The 24,509-nt window shown below is 39.0% G+C and overlaps 2 protein-coding genes and 1 pseudogene across 5 annotated transcripts in view; all 3 read right to left on the reverse strand.

Moving 5' to 3' along the window:
- The window catches only part of Bicd1 (BICD cargo adaptor 1), a 223,939-nt gene that overhangs the window by 188,539 nt on the left and 10,891 nt on the right, over positions 1-24,509 (reverse strand). The window lies entirely within an intron of this gene.
- On the reverse strand, positions 8,283-8,382 carry LOC114091759 (U6 spliceosomal RNA; annotated as a pseudogene).
- LOC114091650 (myosin light polypeptide 6-like) lies at positions 15,702-16,376 on the reverse strand. The gene has a single exon (XM_027934102.2). It carries the CDS (start codon positions 16,338-16,340, stop codon positions 15,885-15,887), a length of 456 nt encoding a protein of 151 aa, XP_027789903.2. The 5' UTR covers positions 16,341-16,376; the 3' UTR covers positions 15,702-15,884.

Here is a 24,509-nt window from a genome sequence, read left to right on the forward strand (position 1 = left end):
TTCTGTCTTTTGTCCTAATGTGCCCCTTCCCCCATTTAAAAGCCTTCTTCCTCCCAGAATTCCTTGAAAACAGAAACTTTGAAACAAAATAAGCTTCTTCTATATTCCTTCAAAGCTGGTTTCTGGAGCAGGGAGCCTTGTGGTCCAGCCTCTTTCCTCCCAGGTGGTATTTGATTTGCCCAGTAATGATTTCTGTAAATCTCCCCATCTGGCTGCTTCCCAGGCCCCGTCTTAATAGGCCTGGAGGGTCTCTGGTCCTTGAAAGTGTCCAGCGTTGTTTCCACACACCACTTCTCTCCTGAGCTTTCTCGTGGCTCTGACTATGCTTCTCTGGCCCTTTCACTGCATGGCCTTCCTGTCTGCCCAGAAGTACTACTGCCCCCCAGGACTCCTCCACACTTCTTTTCCTTCTCCATCTGATAACTGTGTGACTCACTCACCCCTGGGACTTCAAGAACTACTTATGTACAATGCTTTGAAACCAGGCAGTGCACAACCACAGGGAGACACATATCTACAGTTCCTCATTGTTACTTTTCTTGCTTTTTCATCAATCAGTCCTGAGATTCAGAATGTATTTGCACTTTGCCTACTCGCTATCTCCACTTTGATGTTAGTTCCCTTTCATGCTATCTGTCTGTGCAAAACATTTTTTTCCACTTCATATCAAATGTGGCCTAGGGATGTAGCTGAGTGACATAGCACTTGCCTAGCATGCACTAGGCTCCAGATTACATGCCAGCACTGAGGGGGCCGGGGGGAGAATCTCAAATCTTTTCTCCTGGGTTCTGTATGAATTTACAGCACCCACCTACTTCCCCAAGTAAAAACTTCAGAAACCATTATGGATATGAAGCATTATTGGCCAATATATAATAGTGACTATGTCACAGTAATGATCAACAATGTGTAAGAAAAAAATTTCAAGGTTGGTAATTAAATAAGCCTGATGAATAACTGTTGACTTACATTAGTGGCATGATTAGGAAGAGTGAAAGAGAAGAATAATGTGCTATGAGACAGCCTTGATGTGTCTGTGTATGCCATCTGTAAGTATAATTAAGGAGATCTAACTAATTCTGCTTTCCCTTCTCAACTCTAAGTTGGACTAGGGCAGGACTGTTTGTATGCCTAGCACCTAGGACAGTCAACACTGGCTGGATACATAGTTGCTAACACAACTGGCTGAAAATCTAATGGATTTCTACTTTGACTTTTAGGATCAAAGCAGACTTGCAGAAAGCCAATGGACAATATCAGTCTAATAGGACCACAAACACTAAAAAATACCTAATAGAACAAATAAAACCTCCTCAGTTTATCTGTTGGGTCTTTAGTTTATCATATGACCAGAAATTTCTCTATCTCACTAGACCCAAGACAGATTATGATGATGAATCTCACCTTGGCAACACTATAAACTGGCCTTGAGGGTCATTTATTATTTGAAAAGCCCCTTCCAAAGATGAAACAAAGCTAAAATCTCTGATACCAATTAAGCATCGATTGATCAGGAAAGTGTGAGAAAAACAGAGAGGTCTAGCCAAGATCTCAACTCTGAAGGGCCGGGGACACAGGCAGGAGCACAGGAAAAAGAACATCTTTGAAAGCATTCCACTCAAACACCTGAGGAAGGAGAAACCAATTCCCAGTTCTCTGTGACCAAAACTGACAACTCAAACTGGATGAGCACTATAAGAATTATTCATATACAAAGACAAGTGTTTATATCTGCAAACGCATTGTCATGACACAAATATACACAAAATAAAAATCTGCTTGTGAAACTTTTTCCTAAGCCTTCCTGGTTAAAATTTTACATTTTTAGAAATAATATCCACTCCAGCCTTAAAACAAACAAAAATTTCTCTCTAGCCCCTCAAATCTAACCGATCAGCAAATCCTATCAACTTGGTTATGTAAGATTCTGCTCAAAAACTGCTTTCTCTGTGTCAAGCTACTGGCTCTCTATGCTACAAAGGAAGTCTCTGTATTAACATGTATTTTAATAATATATTATAATTATTTTAGCATCTCCTTCCTCCTTCCCTCTTGGAACTACTTAAAGATTTTCAGGATTTCCTGTCTAATAACTAGGCTTAAAAAGTATTCAGTAAATCATAAGCTAAAATTAGAAAAAAAAAAAAAAACAGGAATTGGAAACATGAGCATAGGATTTTGATAGCAAAGGTGAAGCCCTTTGGAAGCTGGGTGTGGTGGTGCACACCTGTGATCCCAGTGATTTGGGAGGCTGAGGCAGAAGGATCACAAGTTCAAGCCCAGCCTCAGCAATTGCCCTAAACAACTTATCGAGACCCCATCTCAAAAAATAAAAATGGCTGAGGATGTGGCTCGGTAGTTAAGCACCTCTGGGATTGATTCCTGATACAAAAAACCAAAAAACCCAAAGATGAAGCCTTTCATCCCTCCGACTTTAAGCCTCTCAGTTGCCTTTTCCCTACCATGTTTTGTCAATTTCAGATCATGATCTGGTGTCACAGCACCTTCTTCATGGTTTTCATGGCTATAGCTGTGGGCACTGAATGGATGTACTAACTTTATCACTTTCTTACTTCTTTGTTCTTCCCTTATTCTGTTCCTTATCAGAAGCAAAGACTACAACACAGAGAGGTCCAACACAAAGAACTGAACTATGCAGAGATAATGCATGAATAATGGTGCTGATTAAAACACTGACAAATATTAAAGAATACTGCTTTCAAGCAACTCAGGTCTCCTACGTCTAAGCATATGACTCAACAAGCCAACTCTTTCCTAGGTGAGAGACCACAGCACTGGCCCCTCCCTACTGATGCCATTGATATCTGTCCATCAAAGTAAATGGATGACCTCATATTTGAATATAAAAGTGGAGAGTTCAGAGCTCTGAAGTGACTGATAATGCAGTTCTGTTCTCTGCGGTAGAGGGAAAGTGATTTGGATTAATATTTGAAATCTTAATCTTTATGAAGGAAACAGGAGCTTAAGTTGCTACATAAAAGGTTTCAGTGGATGACAGAGATCTTGACATTGGTGTGCAAGTAGATAGTATATTAACCTACCTTGATTAATGAAAGCAATTACCAAGTGCTGTTACCATAAGTGGAATAATTCCACTAAATGACGTCTCTGGGTAATTCTTCATTTAGCCCAGATAAAGCCAGGGGTTATTTGAAAAAATGTTTCCCATATCTAAAAATGAATGTTTTGCTAGTTTAAACATAATCTTTGGCATTTACACCCACTACAGATTTATGCCTTTTGTATATTCATTACTATGTATGCAAAACCATTTTCAGGAGTGAGAAAGAAAAATCTTACATTTCACTAGGAAAAAAAGCTACTCTCCTATTACGGCATGCTAATACTCACCTTGGGAAGAATAACTTACGAACTCAAGATTTTATATATGCAATTCAACTACTGTGAATTCAAAGACAAGCACAACAATTTATTTACATTTAAAGTTATGAAGGATTAGAGAACTAATTATAAAAGACAAAAATTATTTATAAGACCTCAGGGTAGGACTGAGGCTTTAGCTCAGTGGCAGATAGCTTGCCTGGCATGTATGAAGCATTGGGTTCGATCCTTAGCACCACATAAAAATAAACAAATAAAATTAAGGCATACTGTCCACCTATACCTACAAAACAAAACAAAAAAGACCTCAGGGTAGGGAAGAATTTTGTAAAGACACAAAAATATCTGAACAACAAAGGTAAAATTGATAAATTCAATTACATTTATTATAAGTGGGAATTTTATCAAACGCTACCACAAAAAGAGTCAAAAGACAAACTACTGTGAATGCAAAGAAATATGCAACATACAGGGGATGAAGGGCTAGGATCCAGAATATATATAAAGAAGTCCTAAACATCATGAAAACGTAAGATAAACCTAACACTTCGAATGGCTGAAGACTTAAATGGCCATTTTGTAGAACAGGGAATCCAATTAAATGGATTCAGCAAACATGAAATGTTGCTTAAGCTTATCAGTAATCAGGAAAAAAAAAATTCTACTAGGATAATTATACCCCCACCAGATGAGCACACCTTAAAATCTAACCATATCCAATGAGAAATTCTTATGCACTGCTGGCAGGTATATAAATTGGTATGATCACTGCTGTAGTTTGGATCTCACATACTCCCTCTACCCACCCAAAGGCCTGGGTGTTAGAGGACTAGTTCCTGGCTTGGTGCTTTTGAGGAGGTGGTGGAACCTTTAACAGGTGGGCCTAGTGGGAGGTATTCAGGGCAGCAGGGGTGTGTCCTTGAAGGAGAAAGTGGGATGGGGAGGAGAGATTACTCTTTCTCCCTTTTCTGACAAGGTTAGCCCTTCTGCTGTATCCCACACCCTGCCATGATGTACCTCCATAGGCCCAAACAACAGGACCAACCAATCACCAACTGAACCAAAACCATGAGCCAAACTAAGCCTTTTCTCTTAAGCTGATTGTCTCAGTTATTTGTTATTGTGATGTATTAGCTGACTAACACAATCACTTTAGAAAATACAACCAGGTTGAAGACAGGCATGTTCTACAACACAGTGATTCCACTCGCAGAAATTCGTGAACATGGGTACTAGGTTATATGTATAAAATGTCCAGAGCAGCACTGTTCATAATAGCCAAACCAATGAAAGCAATACAAGTCCACCAACCAAAGAAAGGAAAATAAACTCTGGTGCAATGATACACTGGAATACTATACAGGAATGAAATAACTACTGCTACAGGGAATGAGCTAGAGATCCCACAAAAAGTATTATTAAATAAAAGACATTATAAAAGGATATATACAATATTATTCCATTCATGTAAAGTTAAAAAGCAGACAAAAACTAAACTATGTGTGGTAAAACTGTAAAGAAACCAAGAAAATTATTAGGACAAAATTATGGATAAGGGTTGCCTGATGTGAAAGGAGATTCTAGGGATGCTCATAATATTATATTTCCTTCACCAGCCTAGTGGCTACATGAAGAGTTTATATTATTTGTTCAATTGTGTGATCATATTTGTACACTTTTTCTGTATTATGCTTCACTTTTGTTTTTTGAAAAAGTGAAACATAAGATCAAACATTCTGGGGCTGGAATGTAGCTCAGTGATAGAGTACTTGCTGATTAAGTATATGCAAAGCTCTGGGTTCAATAATAAAAATTAAAAAAAAAAAAAGAACAGACATTCTAGAAATAACAAACATCAAGGAAGTAGGGGCAGAAAAAGAACTAAAAATGTAATCAGGCCCGGCATAATGGTGCATGCCTATAATTCCAGTGACTCTGGAACCTGAAGCAGGAGGATCCCAAGTTCAAGCCTAGCCTCCCAACTTAGTGAGACCCTGTTTCAAAATAAAAATAAATAAAAAGGGCTGGGGATGAGGCTTGGTGGTAGAGCACTTCTGGGTTTGATCCTCAGTACACTCCCCTTCAAAAACAAAATACTTGAAATCCATATAAGAGTCAAATATAAAGCAAAGGCTGTTATAATGTGCCTTTTTTTATATAAAAAAAATCATGCCATAAATACCAATAAATAATCATTTTAATGTGAAGAATTAGCAGACTATTAATTTTACCAATACAATTTTGGATGCTTATATACTTCAATAAAAAGAGTTCTAATCAACCCTTTTCCCCTTTATTGTTTACTAGAAATGTTAGTCCTCATTTTAAATGAGTTCACTTTGCTTTTTCTGTATGTCAGGTGTTGTCAGATAACAAAGGTTCTCAAAATGGACTGCAGTTGAAGCCTTCACTTTACATTACCTTCCTGTCTAACAGAGCAGGTTGAGCTATATAGGACTGCCATATTTGATTATTTTTTACCTACAAAAACAGCAATTTTATATGATTCACCCTAATAGGTAGCCTCCACAGCCTAAGCTGCACACTCCTGCCCGCGGCATGCCCCTGCCCATGTGCTTAAAGAGCTGACAGTTGTGCAGAACAACATGAAGACGCCCCTGGTTTTCTTGATAACTTTTCCTCCATATTTAAAAGGAGTCCACTATCTGCTTTCTTTCAAAAAAAGATAAAGCAGTGATGAGGTGTACACAATTTATTAAAGTAGACTATGATTTAGCTCATGCATTCCACAAACATTTATTGATCACCTACCATGTGCCTGGGGACAGACAAAAACAAGCAAGACAAGGATCACTGATTTGTGAAGCTTACAAAGAAAGAGAAATAAAAAGGGTAAGAAAATCGGCATGTCCAGGAAAGTACATTCCAAGAAGGAGCCTCTAACTCACATTTCTCACCGGGTGTTAGAAATACAGGATTTCACCTTTGCCATATTTTTTCCACACGAGTTTAGTTTAATAACAACCGATCAAATCAAAGGCAGACATCAGGACAAAGAGATCAGAAATGTCAATTCAGAGTCAGCTGAATAATAAGGTCCTGTATAATTCCATTTTCTTGATTTTAAATTGGTAGCTTATAAAAAAGGAGTGTAAAAGAGCTAAACGTCGTCTCTTTGAATCGTACCTCCTCGTTAAAGCGGCAGATGGCGTGCCTTATGTTCACAGAAGGAGAGCCGAGCGCTAGCAAAGGTAACTGCTCTGCCAGAAGGAAAGGAGCAAATCAGAAAATGGCTCTGAACTGCTGTCCCCTCCAATGGTCAAGGATGACTGAGCTTCAGAGGCATACAGAATGACAAAGGTAACTAGTGTAACGTTCTCCAGGGTGTTTTCTTTTCAGAATCAAGAAAACGTATTGGTCCTGAGGAAGATCTCAACTATACTGAAAAACTCTTGAGTCTCCTATCACAGAATTTAAGGTCCCATGTTTGACCTAGCATATACCATGTTGTTGGTGCAGTTGTTGAGGTCTCTTTTTTTATTTTATTTTCCCAGTTCTGCTTCCTTAAATGCCCAAACAACATGCTTAGGTATGTAACATGAACACTGTGATAATGAGGAAATATAAGTAAAGTGTTACTCATCCAAAGAAACTGAAGCCTGACGATAATCCATATAAGAATTGTAAATGGTTATACAAGGCCAAAAAAAAAACGTTCAACCTTATAAGTAACTTAAATATTTTAAATAGTACGGAATGCCATGTTTTACCTATACAATAGGCAAGAATGTTTCTAAAAAGGTAATGAATTTCTATCTACTGTGTGTACAGGCCATTAGTGCTTGAGATTTCAAATAAACTCCAGCATTTTTCATAATTTCCATTTCTAATTGTATGTTTCTCCTAATGCATCCTCAGGACGATATCAGACTTCAAAAGGTCAGATCTGGGAAGATTTCTAATAGAAAATGAAAGCGCCATGAAATGCTTCTTGAAAACCTAGACCATTCTGACTTGATTTGTTAGCATTTCATGACGAAGTTGTGCATTTTTACCAAAAGGATACTATTATTTCTACCTTCAAATTGGAATCCAGAACTCATTATTGCTGCTGCTGTTCTGTGTTCAGTCACATAGTCAAAATCAAAAGCTTATGGCCAGCCATGCAGCACACACCTGTATTCCCAGGAGGCTGAAATAGGAGGATTGCAAGTTCAAGGCCAGCCTCGGCAACTTAGGGAGACCCTGTCTTAAAATAGAAAATAAAAAGGGGAGATGAGGAAGAGGATGAGCAGAAGGAGTCTTAAATGGAGGGAGGAAGAAACTTCTATGAAGGTAAGAAGAGAAAGGAATAAAGGACACTCAAATCCATTGATACTCCTCTCATTTATAGCCTTTTTTTTTTTTTTAATATTGGGAATTGAACCCAGGGGTGCTTTACCACTAAGCCACATCCCCAGTCCTTTTTTTAAATTTTGAGACAGGGTCTCACTAAGTTGTTTAGGATCTCTCTAAGTTGTTTAGGACCTCGCTAAATTGCTGAGGCTCATCTTGAATTTGCAATCCTCCTGTCTTCAGACTCTAAAGTAGCTGGGATTACAGGCTTTCGCTACAACACCCAATTTATAGCCTTTCTTTTATTAGACTATAGTGAGAGGCTTATAAAAATATTATATTCTTTTTGTTGTTGTATTTATTTTTCATTGACAAATAATTGTATACATATTTATTGGGTATAATGTGATACCTGATATATCATCATGGAATGATTCATTCAAACTGATTATATCCATAACCTTATATACTTATTTGTGTGTGGTATCAATGTTAAAAATCTGCTCTCTAAGCAATTTTGAAACACACATTATGTTATTATTAACTATAGTCCCCAGAATGTACAAGAGATCTCAAGAGCATATTCCTTCTAGCTAACTGAAACTTTGCACTCTGACTAACATAAAAATAGAGAATATTTCTTGGATTTATGTCATCCTTGCACAGGGGCCATGCTAATCTGCTCTGTCTCATTCCAATTTTAGTATGCTGCCCCAGTGAGCACAAGATGTTGCATTCTTGACTTTGGGGCATTTTCTAAAATACTACCTTTTCATGAAGTTTCTCTGCCAAGGAAACAAAATCCACCTTCGTCAGAACAAAGGAAGCCAGTACACCAAGAAATTCTCCGGGAATATAATTATAAACATTTAGCATTGTTTTGAATATGAGAAAAGGAAAAGCTTTTATCTAGGAGTTTTTCATAATCTCAAGAAAGAATTCACCCGTCATTTATTTTCAAGGAAATGCAGCGCTTCTTGGAAGAAACCCAGAGGATCCTGCTGTTAAATCAAGACACACGCAGGAAAAAAAATTATGCACTCCACAATAACATGGCATGGAACACAAAGGAGCCGTACTTCTCCAGCAGGGACAGGGCCCCTCAACACAGGGACTCCTGCGGGGGACTTAATTACAGCGCAGCAAGGGGATCCACCACAAAGCCAGCGGCCACCTTCCAGGGCCAGTGCAGACCTGGGTCCTCCGTGCAGGCACAGATGGCCCCACGGCTTCTCCTCTGGCAGGAGACCCTCTAGAAAACTCTGAGAATGGATATGTGCCAAAAAGTTTTTTGCTATCAGTATTTTTTAAGAGCTCTGTGCCCACCATATGCTCCTGTAAAAGTTATCCTTAATTTGAGAGTCAATCAGCAAGGATTTACTGAGCCTGAACTATGTGCCAGGGACAGGAGAAAGGACTAAAGCAGCTTATCCTCTAGTTTAGGAACATGGATTAAACTCTGATTTAATTTAAGGGCTTTTGATTTTTTTTTTCCATCATGCTGCAAACACAAAAACAGTAGAGGAGACACCATAAAACCACTGCCCTAAAATTAGAGAGAAAACAAACACAAATTTACAGAAAGAGAGTTCTATCCACAGAAGAAACCTGGCCTCTGACACAGGGATGTTGCATTGAAATCTAATTCAGTAGCAACGGTCACTGGACCCTTTTAAAGCAGTCACCATAGCAACCACAAACAGGACTACAGCACAAACAGGCAATTAGCCCCCAAATTATGAAGCAGTGACACAGTTGCTAAATTATAGCACTGAGTGCATTCTACCTTGTAAGAAATTCTAAAGAAAATGAAAATTGAACCACATGCTTACTAAAGAAGAACCAGGCTATATGTTCCATATTGTTTTATGAAACTAACATACATGTAGCTTTTCTGTATACGAACCCTACCTTCAAGGTCATGCTTGAATTAATAAAAATCACAAAATTCTTCATTCTTATGGGTGTATATACAATAATACCACCTATGTAATTTAGAGTTCATTCACAATTTCCATAGTATGTATGTGTATGTTTATATATATATATATATATATATATATATATATATATATATATATATATATATATATATATATATATATATATTATATAGTATGGTATGTGCATATATATATATATATACACACACACAAACTATGGAAATTATAAATGAAATATATATACATATCTACGATGGAAATTGTAAATGAACTCTAAATTACATAGGTGTATTATTGTATATATATATATATATATATATATATATATATTATATATATATACACACATACTATGTAAATTGTAAATGAACTCTAAATTACATAGGTGGTATTATTGTATATATATATATATTATTGTATATATATGTATACATATATATACACATGAAGACACAAACACACATATTTAAAAATTAATATCACTCTGAACTAAGAAAGCACTGCTTAGTGAGTTGAATCAACAAAGGTACAGTTCTTGGGTAACTAATATACCCATAACCAGCACTATTTAAGTCCACCCTATTACTTCTACCATGACAGTATTAATATTGTTATTGTTGTATTTTGTTGTTATTACTATTAAGAAAAAAGTTTTTGTTTTGTTTTAGGGTTACCAGGGATTGAACTCAGGGGCACTAGACCACTGAGCCACATCTCGAACCCTATTTTGTATTTTATTTAGAGACAGGGTCTCACTGAATTGCTTAGAGCCTCGATTTTTTCTGACACTGGATTTGAACTCATGATCCTCCTACCTTAGCCTCCCAAGCTGCTGGGATTACAGGTGACTGTTTTCTTTTTGTTTTTTTGGTTTTGGTTTGGATTTTGATTTTTGTTTCGTTTTGTTTTAATTTTTTTTAATCTTTATTTATTTGGGTTTTTTTTATGTGGTGCTGAGGATCGAACCCAGGGCCTCGCTCGTGCTAGGCAAATGCTCTACCACTAAGCCACAACTCCAGCCCTTGAGTGAATTTTTTTTAAAATTTTTTTTAGTTGTAGACGAACACAATACCTTCATTTTATTTGTTCATTTATATGTGGTGCTAAGGATTGAACCCCGTGCCTCACACATGCTAGGCAAGTGCTCTACCACTGAGCCACAACACCAGCCCCTCATTTTTCTGTTTTTGAGATGGGGTCTTACTGTGGTGCCCAGGCTGACCTCTAATTTTTTATCTTCTACCTCCACTTCCTGAGTAGCTGGAATGACAGGTATGCATCCCCATACTCAGCAAAAATACAAGTTTGTAAGTTACATTGCCTGCCTTGAATTTTGCTTTCATCACTAACTAGACAAATCACATAATCCATCTGTGCTGCAACTTCCCCATCTAGATCATGGAGATAATAATAAAAACAAAGACACTGCGAGCACTACCACGAGGCACAGTATTTAGCACAATACCTAGTATGTGGTGAGTAGAGAACACAATTTATCTCTTTTTCCATTTGAACATTTGGCTTCCTCTCCTAACTGGTAAATAAGGAATCTGAATTAAAACCCAGGTCTCATTCTAAATTTTAGAACACTTTCTATAGCTATACTGCCAGGAAACACCCCCCAAAAGTCCATTTAATCAAAGTACACAACTGTCTCATTATTATACAGTAATAAAAAGTAACCTTTGTCGCACCTGCTGACACTGTATGGCCAGGGCTTTATGTGATGTCAGATAATGAGAGCCGGTGCTTCCAGCAAAAATATTTCACCACCTAAACATTACCTTGTTCTCTTTTTTTTCCGTTTTTCCTTCTTAAAAAATTATACATCTGAGTAATGAATTACTATAGGAAATATTTCAGAGTGTTACTTTTAAGTCACAAAAGCAAAATAATTTGTTAATAAAACAACTTTAAACTATGAAGGGTTCAGTGAGAAGCAGAATCATGCTACACCAAAACAGTGTTTCAGCTCCAGGTACTAAGAGCTATTTCTGGAGCCATAAACAAAACTCATTTTTTAAAGTTTCTAAACAAAGAACCAGGATATACCTCTTCATTTCATAAGAATACTCAACCCTGGTACAAAGTGGTCCAGGTGAGTTTGGATGAATTCCTAAAGAGATTAGACTAGAAGACCAAGGTCCCACAAAAGGGGAAGGTAGGAGATGCCCAGTCACTGCCCTTTTCTATTTCCTCTCCCCCAACCCTCAGAATTCACTCATCAATTCATTTATTCATCAAGATATCATGTTAGGTACTCACGATAAAAAGCTGAGTAAGACAATAAAGAATCTGGCAGAGAAAACAAAATGAAAACCAACCATCACAAAACAGTGGAGCATTACAGTTGCCAAGGATTTCTCAGGGGTCACAGAGGGACCCCTGCTGACCAGCACTGAACACAGAACTAGGCAAGATTATATGCCAAGTGCTCCCGTAAACATTATGCCATTCAAAAATAAATGCCGCTGGGCACCATAGCACATGTCTATAATCCCAGCGGCTGGGGAGGCTGAGGCAGAGGATCTTGAGTTCAAGTTGACTCAGCAACTTGGCAAGGTGCTAAGCAACTCAGTGAGACTCTGTCTCTAAATAAAATACACACACAAAAAAAGGCCTGGGGATGTGGCTCAGTAGTTAAGTGCCCCTGAGTTCAATAAATAAATAAGTAAAAAATAAATACCAACAAAGTCTTACCAAGCCTCACTGTAGAGGAGTGAGTGAGGTGTTATTTCTACTAGTCACATTTTTTTACTTTAATTCCAGCTTCAGGATATATTTCTGTCCCAGTCTATATGTTCCTGTTTGCTCTCTGCTCAGTAGACAAAGAAATAAAGGCTTCAAGATATAAGAGGCAGAACTGAGAATGAAATTTGGGTCCTCTTAATGCAAGTCCAAGGATCTTTCTTCTGCACTATGATCCTCCCTAAATACCTCCCCTTTCCCATTCTCCACTTTCCTTTCTCCTTTATTTCTCTTCCCTAGATGGGTAAGAGTGTCAGCATCTCAATCAGAAGTCAAAACTCAAATGTCAACAGGTCGGGGATAGATGATGTAAATGAGAGAGGCAGGCAGACGGGAAGATGATGTGCATGAAATGGAATGGCGGGGACCGGGGCAAGTTGGAGGTTCATGCCCTTCCTGAAGAAGGAAACTCACTCAGTTCCAGCCTCTCAGGCCAGCCAGAAAATGCCACCCCTGGGCTTTATGAACCCTTACAATTTTGAGAGAAGCTTTAAATCCAGATTTTTATACCACTCTCCCTATTTAAAAGAAGAAGGAGGAGGAGGAAGAGGAGGAGGAGGGTGGGGGTGGAGGAGTGAGGAGGAGGAGGAGGAGGAGAAGGAGGAGGAGGAGAAGGAAGAAGCTCCTGAAATCAAATATTCCTCAATCCCAGGGCTGCATTCTGGCCCTGGGATACCAGTTTGTAATTTGTTCTCTAGAAGAGAGGTGGCTAAGCTTGCAGGTGTGGCCCTCTGTCACTGGGGTGTTTCTCTTGTGAAGTTTAACCATCAAGCAACCATTTCGAAGCAAACCACAGGACAGATGTTGTCAACAGACTTTATTCTAATGCTGAGGTGTTATGGAGACAAGTGCATTGAATAATTGTCACAGTGCTGAAACGATTTAGACATCACAGCTCCAAAATCCATGAAGTGTCTGACTCACTTCCTTGACATCCTACCACGCAGCTTTTTGGCTTCTGCTTAGACACCCCATGACCCAACTGGGAAGTCTCCCCTCGGGTACCCTGCTAACTCACTCTGCCCTTAGTCTTGACTGAAGACCCATCTTCATATTAAGTTGAGTTCTGTATCCTTGTAACTGCAACCCATTAGTCCCTGGATCATTACACCTAGAATACAATATTCCAGAAGTGATAAGGCAAATTTTATCATCACATTCTGGACAGTGTTTCTGCTAATGTAAACAATGCTCACATCAGCTTCCCCTCACCTCCTGCCAGTACTGGGGATTGGACCCAGGGGCTCTTTACCACTGAGCTACATCCCAGCTCTTTTTTTTTTTTTTTTTAATTTATTGATATCGAGACAGGTTCTCACTAAGGTGCTGAGGCTGGCCTCAAACTTGTGATCCTCCTGCCTCATCCTCCGAAGTCTGGGATTACAGGTGTGCACCACTGCACCTGGTCCCCATCAGCTTTTTACCTAGCCTGTCACACTTGCCTCCCTGCCTGTAGCAACCCCAGCAAATCAACAAAGGCTTACCAATCCCCACAACAGAGGAGAGAGTGAGCTGTTATTTCTACTAGTCACATTTTTTACTTTAATTCCAGCTTCAGGATATATTTATGTCCCAGTCTCCATGTTCCTGATCTAGAGTACATACTTTGCTTCCCATAAATAATTATTTTAACTCTTTGGCTTAAAAAAATCCTGACATTTATTTTAGTAACAGAATGGAGTTGGTTTCACAGAATGTTAAGTGAATATGTCTGGCTAGTTTGTTTGACTTTATAGGAAGAAAAATGACTTAACATTTTAGCTTTGTAATAGAAATTAAGAAATATTGCTACAAATTCAATGTGTATCCTGAAATATTGCCAACATCAGTCCAGTAAATTACATCATAGAACATTACAACTATAGAATGATGCTTGTTTTTCTGTCAAAGTCATGAATCCTTTCCAAATGATCTTTGTCTTGGCAGACTCATTTTTAAAAACTTTTTAAAACAAAGTATCAAAATTAGGATCATAAGAATTTTCAAATTCAAGTAAATAGCCCATGTTTCATTTCCTAAATTGATTGGTGAAGTATTATTTTACAGCTTCATTTTCATATTTTTCTATCATCTGATTTCTTTGCATTCTTCCCAGCTCCTTATAAAGTAACTGAGAAGCCATCCTGATTCCTCCCTTTCTTATTGCTTAGCAAATCTTTCAATGAGTTAGCAAAGCTCATTTCTTATGCCCAAGGAGACCCCCAACACCACCCCTGCCCCAGTCCATATCTCTTACCTGGACTATTGCAATAGCCACCTAACTTGATTCACTCTCCGTCTGCAAGGATAGCCAGAGTGATCTTTTAAAAACATTTATCAGATTACATCATTCCAGTGGCTGCCTGTTATTAAAACAAACTCCAGACTCTTGCCAGGGCTCAAGGACCTGATTGCTGTCCACCTCTCCACGATCTTCTCTCACATGGGTTCCTCTGCTCCAGCTACACCAGAGTCCTTGGGGGTTTTGGGGTGGCTGTGCTGACCCCTGGGGATGCAGGAAGGTGTCACTCTAGATCAAGCAGTCCCATAACATACAGGGATCACTGTGCCCCAGCACCAATAACACCCATGTTTGCTTTTTTCAAAATAAAAACTATTTAATTTGTTCTTTTTAGATATACATAACAGTAGAGTGGATTTTGACATACTGTACATACATACAGTATAACTTATTCTAATTTGCAAGAAAAATAAAAGGAGACACAGAGACAAGATGCAGAGACAGGAAAAGAAGTGACTGTCCTTCCAAGCAGACACGTTTATTTATATCAAAAGTTACATTAGGTCATGAGTACCATGATTGCATTATCATTTAGTAATCTTTTAATCCCAGGTGCTGGATAATTAAGATCAAAGTCCACGCTGATTACTGGACTGATTATCTGACACAGAGGCCTTTTCTCTAAGGACACTGGGTTGAGGTCTCTGATTAACTTTGTGATTGTGGGATGCTTAGTGACTAGGAAGTTTCTACTATACCTAATAGTTATCTTACTAGCTTCCAGGAGAACTGCCTAGCATTCCAAGCATGGGAAACAGAGTGCCAGTTGCCCCCTGGGAGTTTGCTCACCAGAGGAATGCTTCCCTGTACATTTCTCAGTCAGAATACCTACAAGTCCCTGTGTGCCTGAGATGAAGGTCAAAACTGATAAGACTCCAACACAGAGTTTCCTCATGAAGGACATTGCTACAGCAGCCAGGTATCCTGTGTCTTTACACAGAAGTTTTCTCAGCAGTCAGGCATTCTGTGTCCTTGCACACAAACTTCCTAATCACTAAGCATGCCACAATCACAAAGTTAATTAGAGACCTCAACCCAAACACAGAACCCCTACACTAATTAGGATCCCATTCTTTTTTTTTTTTTTTTTTTGTGGGCCAAAAAAACAGGTTTATTTGGTGAATGCTGATGGAAAACATCATCCATGAAAGACCAGGTGGGAAAGGTGTTTTGACAGGGGAGCCTAGGAAGCCTCCAGGGTCACCATACAAATACAGGGCAAGGCACAGGCTCAGGGAATACCAGAAATGTCCTCAGCCATTCAGCACCATCCGGACAAGCTCTTCATAGTTGATACAACCATTGCTGTCCTCATGCCCTGCCACCAGCATCTCCACTTCTTCCTCTGTCATCTTCTCACCCAGTGTGACAAGGACATGACGGATTTCAGCGCCCATGACAGTACCATTCCCTTCCTTGTCAAACACCCGAAGACCTTCAACATAATCTTCATAGGTTCCCTGGTCCTTGTTCTTGGCTACAGTCTGCAGCATGGGCAAGAAGTGCTCAAAGTCCAGCACCTTTACATTCATCTCATCACTCTTGGGGTTCCCCAGGACCTTGAGAACCTCGGCGTTGGTGGGGTTCTGGCCCAGAACCCTCATCACATCCCCACACTGGCTGTACAGGATCTTGCCATCACCTGTTCGGTCAAACAGCTGGAAGGCCTCCTTGAATTCTGCGGTCTGATCCTCCGTAAAGTCACACATCTTGACGGCTCGGCTCTGCGGGACCTTTTCCTGCAGTAATGGCTCCGACTCCAAGGCCCATGGATCCCATTCTTGTGGTTGAACATTATGTATAGTTGCACTGGTCACGTATTCATATATGAAAATAGTAATGTTCAATGCATTCTACTGTCTTTCCTATTCCCATGCCCTTTCCCTTCCCTTCATTCTCCTTTGTCTACTCCAATGAACTTTTATTCTTCCCTACCCTCCACCCTTATTGTGTGTTAGCATCTGCATATCAGAGAGAACATTCAGCCTTCGGTTTTTTGGGATTGGTTTATTTCACTTAGCATGATAGTCTCCACTTCCATCTGTTTACCAGCAAATGCCATGGCTGAGTAATATTCCATTGTGTGTGTGTGTATATATATATGTGTGTGTATGTATGTGTATATATATATATATATATATATATACACATATATATATCACATTATATGATAAAATATTCAACATCTGTAGTCATTAAAGAAATACAAATTAAAACCAAACTGAGATTCCATCTCACTCCAGTAAGAATGGCAATTATTAAGAATACAAGTGACAATAAATCTTGGTAAGGATGTGGGGGAAAAGGTTCACTCATACATTGCTAGTGGGACTGCAAATTGGTGCAACCATTATGGAAAGCAGTATGAAGATTCCTCAAAAAACTTGAACCACCATATATGAATATGTGACCACCATTTGACCCAGCTATCCCACTCCTTGGCATATACCCAAAGGACTTACTACAGTGATGCAGCCACATCAATGTTTAAAGCATCTCAATTCACAATAAATAAGCAATGGAACCAACCTAGGTGCCCTTCAACAGATGAATGGATAAAGAAAATGTGGTGTCTATACACCATGTCTGCTCTTCTCACAAACACCACACTCATTCACACAAGATCTTTGCTTTCGCTTTCAGCCCAGGACACAATTTTCCCAGCTTGTTCCTTCTTACACTTTGGATTCAATTCCAATGTCATCTCCTCTGGAAGGCCATGCCCAGACCTCATTTCTGAAATTGCCTCCTCTACCAATACTCCTGCCAGTCTTATTCCTTACCCTGCTTTATTTTCTTTTTAAAACACATATCACTATGCAATATTATTTATTCATTTGGTTACTCTTTTGTTATTTTTCTCCTTCCCTGAAATTCCCTAAGAGCAGGAATTTTGTACCCCGACCACCTAATAATGCCTCAGATTCAATCTTCTTCAACAGAAAAAAAAAAAAGAAAGAAAATAAATCAACAAATCAGTATCTATAATAATCATCATGTGTGAAATAACTATCTAAAATATTTTTTCTTATTTAGGATTAGAGATTCTTTTTTTTTTTTTTAAGATAGAGTGAGAGAGGGAGGGAGGGAGAGAGAGAGAGAGAGAGAATTTTTAATATTTATTTTTTAGTTCTCGGCGGACACAACATCTTTGTTTGTATGTGGTGCTGAGGATCGAACCCGGGCCGCACGCATGCCAGGCGAGCGCGCTACCGCTTGAGCCACATCCCCAGCCCCAGGATTAGAGATTCTTTAAAAAAAAAAAAAAAAAAAAACTTCAATTTGGGAGGACAGTGATTATTTTTTCCTATGTCAAGTTTCCCTTTTCAGTTTGGGGGTTTTGTTTTGTCTTTTCCCGTGCTGGGGATTGAACTCAGGACCTCAAACATGCTAGGCAAGTGCTCTGCCCCTGAACTACATCCATAGCCCTGGGAGTTGCTTTTACATTTCACAACTTTTACTTTTATATAGTACAGGGAGACACGGCAAGTTTAAAATTAAGCTAAAAACTAAGTCACCATCTAACTCTCTCATAAAATTTGAAAGGTTTTTTTTTTTTTTTTTTTTTTTTAATGAACAGAGTATTTTAGTCAACCTCACGGTAAAGGTGCAGTTTCTCCTAGCTCAGATAGTCATCAAAGCAAGAGAGGGCAGCCTCTGAGGGCACCCAGAGAGAGAAGCCCCCCTTGACTCTGAGAAGAGCAACCCCTGAATCTACTGGAATACAGAACAAACATCACCTTTCATCAAAAATACACACCAACATATTTTCAAGACCAAGAAGAGCTGAAACAACGGATTGTTATTTTTTCCTTTTTAAAATCACACTTTGAGAGCACTACATCAAAAGTTCAAAGTAGAGCTGAGAAGTGGACTCAGAGACAAGTGACAAGTAAGTATGTTGAGGATTACACCCAGATTTTCAAGCATGCTTTTATTTAAATGTCTGGAACCTATGCAGACCAAGATTGAGCATCTTTACTGGTCATCTACAAATCCTCCTGTTGGTCCTGTTGCATTATTTTTTCCAGACTGTTTGGAGTCAACTTTTGTTTATAGTATCTATCACATTTATTTTATTTCCCTATGTAAATCCAATGTGTCAGTCCTGTTTTATAATAATTCTCAGTTTTACATCCTGCCTAGGAAGATGCCCTCCACACTGACATTTAATAAACATTCTCAGGAACTTTCTCCGTATGAGAATTCATTCTTTAATGATCCACTGAGTCCTTGTATTCTAGTGTAAAGTTAATGAAGGGAAGAGGAAAATATAAGATGAAAGAAAATATGTAGTATTAGAATAAGAGTGAAAGACTCTTTTTTAATATATATATTTCTTAAGTTGTCTATGGATCTTTATTTATTTATATGCAGTGCTAAAAATCAAACCCAGTGCCTCATACATACTAGGCAACCACTCTACCACTGAGTTACAACCTTACAACCCCAGCCCAAGACTGAAAAACTCTTATTTTTTAATGTTAAAGAGGGGGTTTCTTTTTGGTTTTTGCAGTGCTGGGCATCAGACCCAGGACCTTGTGCATGCTAGACAAATACTATATCACTGAACTATATCCCTATCCCACAGAAGCAGATTTAAAAGTAACACTAAGTTACTGAACTTTTCATTACCATATTGTTAATATTAAGAAGGAAAACAAAACCACAAATATTGATTTAATTGCAATGGGGTAAAAAAATTAATTTTAACTTAGATAATTATTTCATGTGAGCCTTTTCCATAAAAGCTGTAAATTTCATATGATTCTAATATAATTTGTACCTAAATAGTTAATAGGAAATTACAGTAAACAGTTATTTTCCCTGGTGATATAAGAATAAAAATAACCAAAGGGAGAATTTTTACAGAGCTACATATAATAATAAATTTCAGATAGTTGTCTAAGTTAGAAATGTCCTTGCTCACATACCACAAAATGGATGATTAGATTAGAGCCTGTACTTCTTAATACTTTATGAAAAGCCCATAAATAATATTTTTCTCCAAAAGTGACTTAGAAATTAGATCACAGACCCTGTAAGATTTCTGGTAACATTAAATTAGACAATTGAGTTCTCTTTCTTGAGCTAGCATGCTTCGCTTACAAAGACAGACACAAAGTCTAGCACAACCATAGACACCTTCTTAGCATCTTTCTCCTTAGGCTTACTGGGGAGATAGAAGTAAACCTAGAATCTTCTCTCATTCACACTTGTCATTTCCTTGTAAATGCTGGAACTATTCCAAAGCAAAGAGCAGATGACAGCAAAGACTTCAAAAGATAATGGCTCCTAAGGAAGAGCAAAATGAGAAAAATATCCCACCAGCTATCAGAAACTTATCACACAAGTCTAATAATAATACAGTGTGGCATTTGCACAGGAATAGACCAATAAGCCATTGGAAAAGAATAATCCAAACAGGGACCTGTGCCTATGTAGAAACTTGATTTATGGCAAGGCATGTACTGAAGATTAGTGGAATAAAGCAGTTACCATTCAGTAAATATTGATGTTAAAAGAACTGGCTATACAATTTTATGGGAGAGAAATTATAGGAAAAAAATTCAATTATATTTCTAACTCATACCAAATATACAAAACAATTCCAGGGAGCATTGAACATTTAAATGTAAGAGATAAGGCATAAAATATTCAGAAAACAATACAGGTGAAAGTTTTTATAACCTCACAGTAGGAAAGGACTTCTTAATAATCAAAACACATAATCTATAAGCACAAAAGAATAATAAATCAACCAAATTAAATTATGCACTTTTGGGCTGGGGTTGTAGTTCAGTGATAGAGTGCTCGCCTAGCACATGTGACGCACTGGGTTTGATCCTTAGCACCACATAAAAATAAAAAATAAAGATATTGTGTTTATCTACAACTAAAAAATATTTTTTTAAAAAAATTATGCAACTTTTGTTCTTTGAAAGACACCACAGAAAGACTGCAAAGACAAATCAAAGACTAGGAAAGATATTTCCAACACATACACCTGAAAAAAAGCCTAGTATACTAGGCTCTTTCTCCTTTAGAAATAGAGATAGAGAAATGTACTGTTAGAAGGCCAATAGGGTAAAGGAAGGGGATCAAGGGAGAGGGGGGAGGGAGGGGCATGGGAAAGTACTGAGGAATCAAATCTGCCAAATTGTGCTATGTCCATGTGTAAATATACCACAACAAATCCTGTATTATTGTATATGTGTGTATGATTGTGTGCATTTATATATATGTGTACATGTGTGTGTGTGTGTACACATATATATAGTTTTTTTGGTACTGGGGATTGAACTCAGGGTGCTTTACACCTGAGGTACATTCCCAGCCCTTTTCATTTTTTATTTTGAGATACCATTTCACTAAGTTGCTGAGGCTGGTCTCAAACGTGCGATCCTCTGCTTCAGCATCCCCAGTTACTGGGATTACAGGCCTATGCCACCACACTCAGCTTATATATATAATTACAACATATTAATTAAGATAATAATAATAATAATTAAAAGGAAATCAATAGAGTAGAACAAACAAACTCGGAGAGAGAGGAGGGGAGGAAAAGTGAAGAAGGTACTAGGGAGTGAGACTGATCAAATCATGTGCACAAATGAATTTGGCATAATGATTTCCACCATTATGTATAATTATAATGCATAAATAAAAAAATAAAATGCAAATCAACAAATCATGAGGTAGAAAAAAAAAGAAATATATTCCTAGAAATCAATAAGAAAAATCTAAACAACCCAATGGAAAAGGGGACAAAAGACATGAGAAGTATTTTGAGGAAGGAGAACCACAAATGCCCATAAACATGGAAGGTGCTTAAGCTCATTAGTAATCATAAAAATCCCAACTAAAGCTACAGAGGGACCCTTTCACTTCTACCAGGTGAGGCAAAAAGTTCTGAAGTGGGACCATGTAAATCACTGACAAGGAGATGGAACCAATGGTGGCTTGTTCCTTACATATGCTACAGTGTTGTTTTACTGTAAGCTCAAATACAGTTTTTAGAATATCATCTGTGGTGGCTCTCTAGGCGGCCATGGCAGTGGGTTTCTACAAAGCAGGTCTGCACTTGCTTTTGACAGATGGCTGCAGGCATGATCAAACTGGGAGTACCCAAAAGGAAATTCTCACCATATTTTGGATTTTATCCCCTACACACATGCACAGGCGCACACGCTCAGTGTGAACAGTCGGCAAATCTTGGTGACAGCCAACTGGAGAGCTATGAAGCCAGAAGTTTCACAGAGTCCCCTGCTGGAGGAAGACAGTGCACCTGGTCTCCATGATACTGCATGTGTAGTCCTCTGGGACCCTGTTTGTGGGGATTCTAAGCTTGGTCTTCTATTTCCTCTATCCAAAGTAGCCTATAGACAGATGCTCGATTTTACCTGATGTGGCAAATGCACTCAAGACTGCAGTCAGCCTGATGCCCTGCTGACTTCCAAGGGTTCCTGCTTTCACTCTCAGCTGCGGAGCACCCTTACCTTAGTCGATTTCATTCATGCATCTTAAGAGCCAGTATTTTATATTTCAATCAGTATTTTCCATTGTTGCCAGCCAGGAAAGCTAGCTGGACAACCTAAACCACTTTACTGACAGAATTAAGGTCAAAACTCACTGTTGTGAAACATAATCATATTACTTTCCTGCTCTGAAATCTTCAGTGCTTTTCCCATGGTATAGAGAAAAAAGTTCAAGCTTAGCACTTCCCGGAGAGGCCCAGCCCTGTTCAAGAGGCATGAGGGGAGCTGGCAGTGTGGCTCAGTGGTAGAGCGCTTGCCTGCAGGTGCAAGGCCCTGAGTTCATTCTCCAGGATCACAAAAAAAGAACAAAGGCTTGAGGAAAACTTTCCCAGAGGAGAAGCAAAATGGAAATTGAACTGAATCAGCAGCAACTCAGAGGAAAAACAAGAGAGTGCAGGAAAACAGCAATGAATCCTAATTAGCAAATTCCATAGCAAAGGAATATTCAAGCCTAGGAAGGCAGAGCTCAGTGTCAGATCAGCAAGTGAGAAGCCAAGACTGCAGGGCGAGAAAGCTTCTCAAGGCCAAGAGAGTCAAGACTCAGAGCGCAGTGGGGGAGACCAGGCCCATCATTAGCAATATTGGCCCAACTACTCAGAAGGCCAGTGGGCACCGAGGATACAAACTGAAGGGCCAACTGGGTGACATGGTCATAAAAGGAGTAAGATAAATCTGCCACCTTCCAATTCACAGAAGCCCCAGAGGCTCAAGCAAACCCTCAAACACACCAGAAGGCCTGAGAGCAGCGCCTACCTCCAGGTCCGTGTTAGGTGGAGGTAGTTCTCACCATGACACTGGGCTTGGCCTTCACAGGCAAAGCCTCCCAACCATGGCCAACCTCATCGCTGTCAGCCGGGCTAAGGCCTTGGCTGGCAGGGACTGACAAACCGCTCAGCACCAGGCCTTCGCCATCTGGCCCCACACCACCTCTCCTGGCTCACCTCTACCTCTCCTGTTCCATCTACCACCTCCTGCCACAACACACAGGCTGACAAGCAGCAATCACTCCAGGCTTCCCTCCTGCACAAGCAGCTCCCTCTTCCTGAATGACTCGGCCCCTCTTCTCTCCCTGGAAAATCCCGACTCATTCTTCAAAGCTCCCTCAAATGTTGCCTTGATTCCTGTAAGTCGAGTTTGTATCACTCCGCTTTGGGGTTCTGTCAAGTATAGCCAACACATTAGTTTTAAGATTATTTTTAATCATGATTTATTAGCAGTATTCATACCATCACATTCATCACTCACTGAATGCTTAGCATGTATCAGGTGCTGTATTAAATGCTTTACATGTTTTTTTTTCTCTACCACGCCCTGTTAACATTGTCCCCAATTTTACAGAAGAGGAAACAGGTTCACAGAGTTTGAAGTATTCACCTAAAATTACACAGCTACTGAAAGGATTCAAACATGGTTTGTTGTGACTCAAAAGTTCATGATCTTTTCAATTAAATAACATAATCAACTTTGTTTATCTCCGCTGCCTCCAACAATAACTTAAAAGGCTATGCCTTCCTCCTTGTTATACACAGTACAATGCCTGACATAGAGCTGATGCTCTCAAAATATTTCATACATGAATGAATACATCACCAGCATTCTAGAACATGAACTGTATCTCAGAACTGATAACACGATGTTGCAACTGTCTTTATCTCACCCTCAACTAGAATATACTGGATGGCTCATATTGTCCAGAATGATAGGCAGAGAGAGGTCAGCTAGATGAAGACTCAGGTACAAGGAATCAGGCAGGTCAGCATAATGTCTGTTTAGCAAATTGGTTTAATCTAGTAAAACAAGTACTTACTTTTAAAAACAAGTGGGGTATTCTAATCTCCTTTCAAAATAACTGGCTATCTCAATCACTTCATTTTTATCTTTTCCTAGCCCAATTCAATACAATGCCATAGAAGGGATGAAAGAATTCACAAACCTCATGGACTACTGGGTTGATTAAACTCCTTTTCTCTGAAGGAGGTTCCAGTCTTGCTCCATTCTATACAATTGGGGAAAGTAAGTAGGTGCAGAGCCCCATGACTCCTTCAATTAAATCCTCCAGAAGTTTCCCACATTCGGAGCAAAAGCCAAAGTCCTGATAACAACCTAAACCCTGCTACATAATTTGAACCTCTGTTTCCTCTGTGGTCTCATCTACATTCACCCCATCGCTTGATCCCGGCCAGCCCCTGGTCTCCTTGCTGTTCCTTCTGAATGAAGCCACCTCTGAACATCCTTTTAGAACACTGAAGGCACAAAATACATCATTGCTATAGGGAAGACTGAATGAACCGTCTCATCTTTACATCATGACCTGTTGGCTCATTGCCATTTACTCTGATG

This window comes from Marmota flaviventris, chromosome 3 (genome assembly GCF_047511675.1).
Source record: "Marmota flaviventris isolate mMarFla1 chromosome 3, mMarFla1.hap1, whole genome shotgun sequence".
Taxonomy (NCBI): Eukaryota; Metazoa; Chordata; class Mammalia; order Rodentia; family Sciuridae; genus Marmota; species Marmota flaviventris.

What these genes read in the sequence shown, in the direction of transcription:
- LOC114091650 (XM_027934102.2), bottom strand. Translation starts at nt 16,340, where the DNA reads ATGTGTGACTTTACGGAGGATCAGACCGCAGAATTCAAGGAGGCCTTC.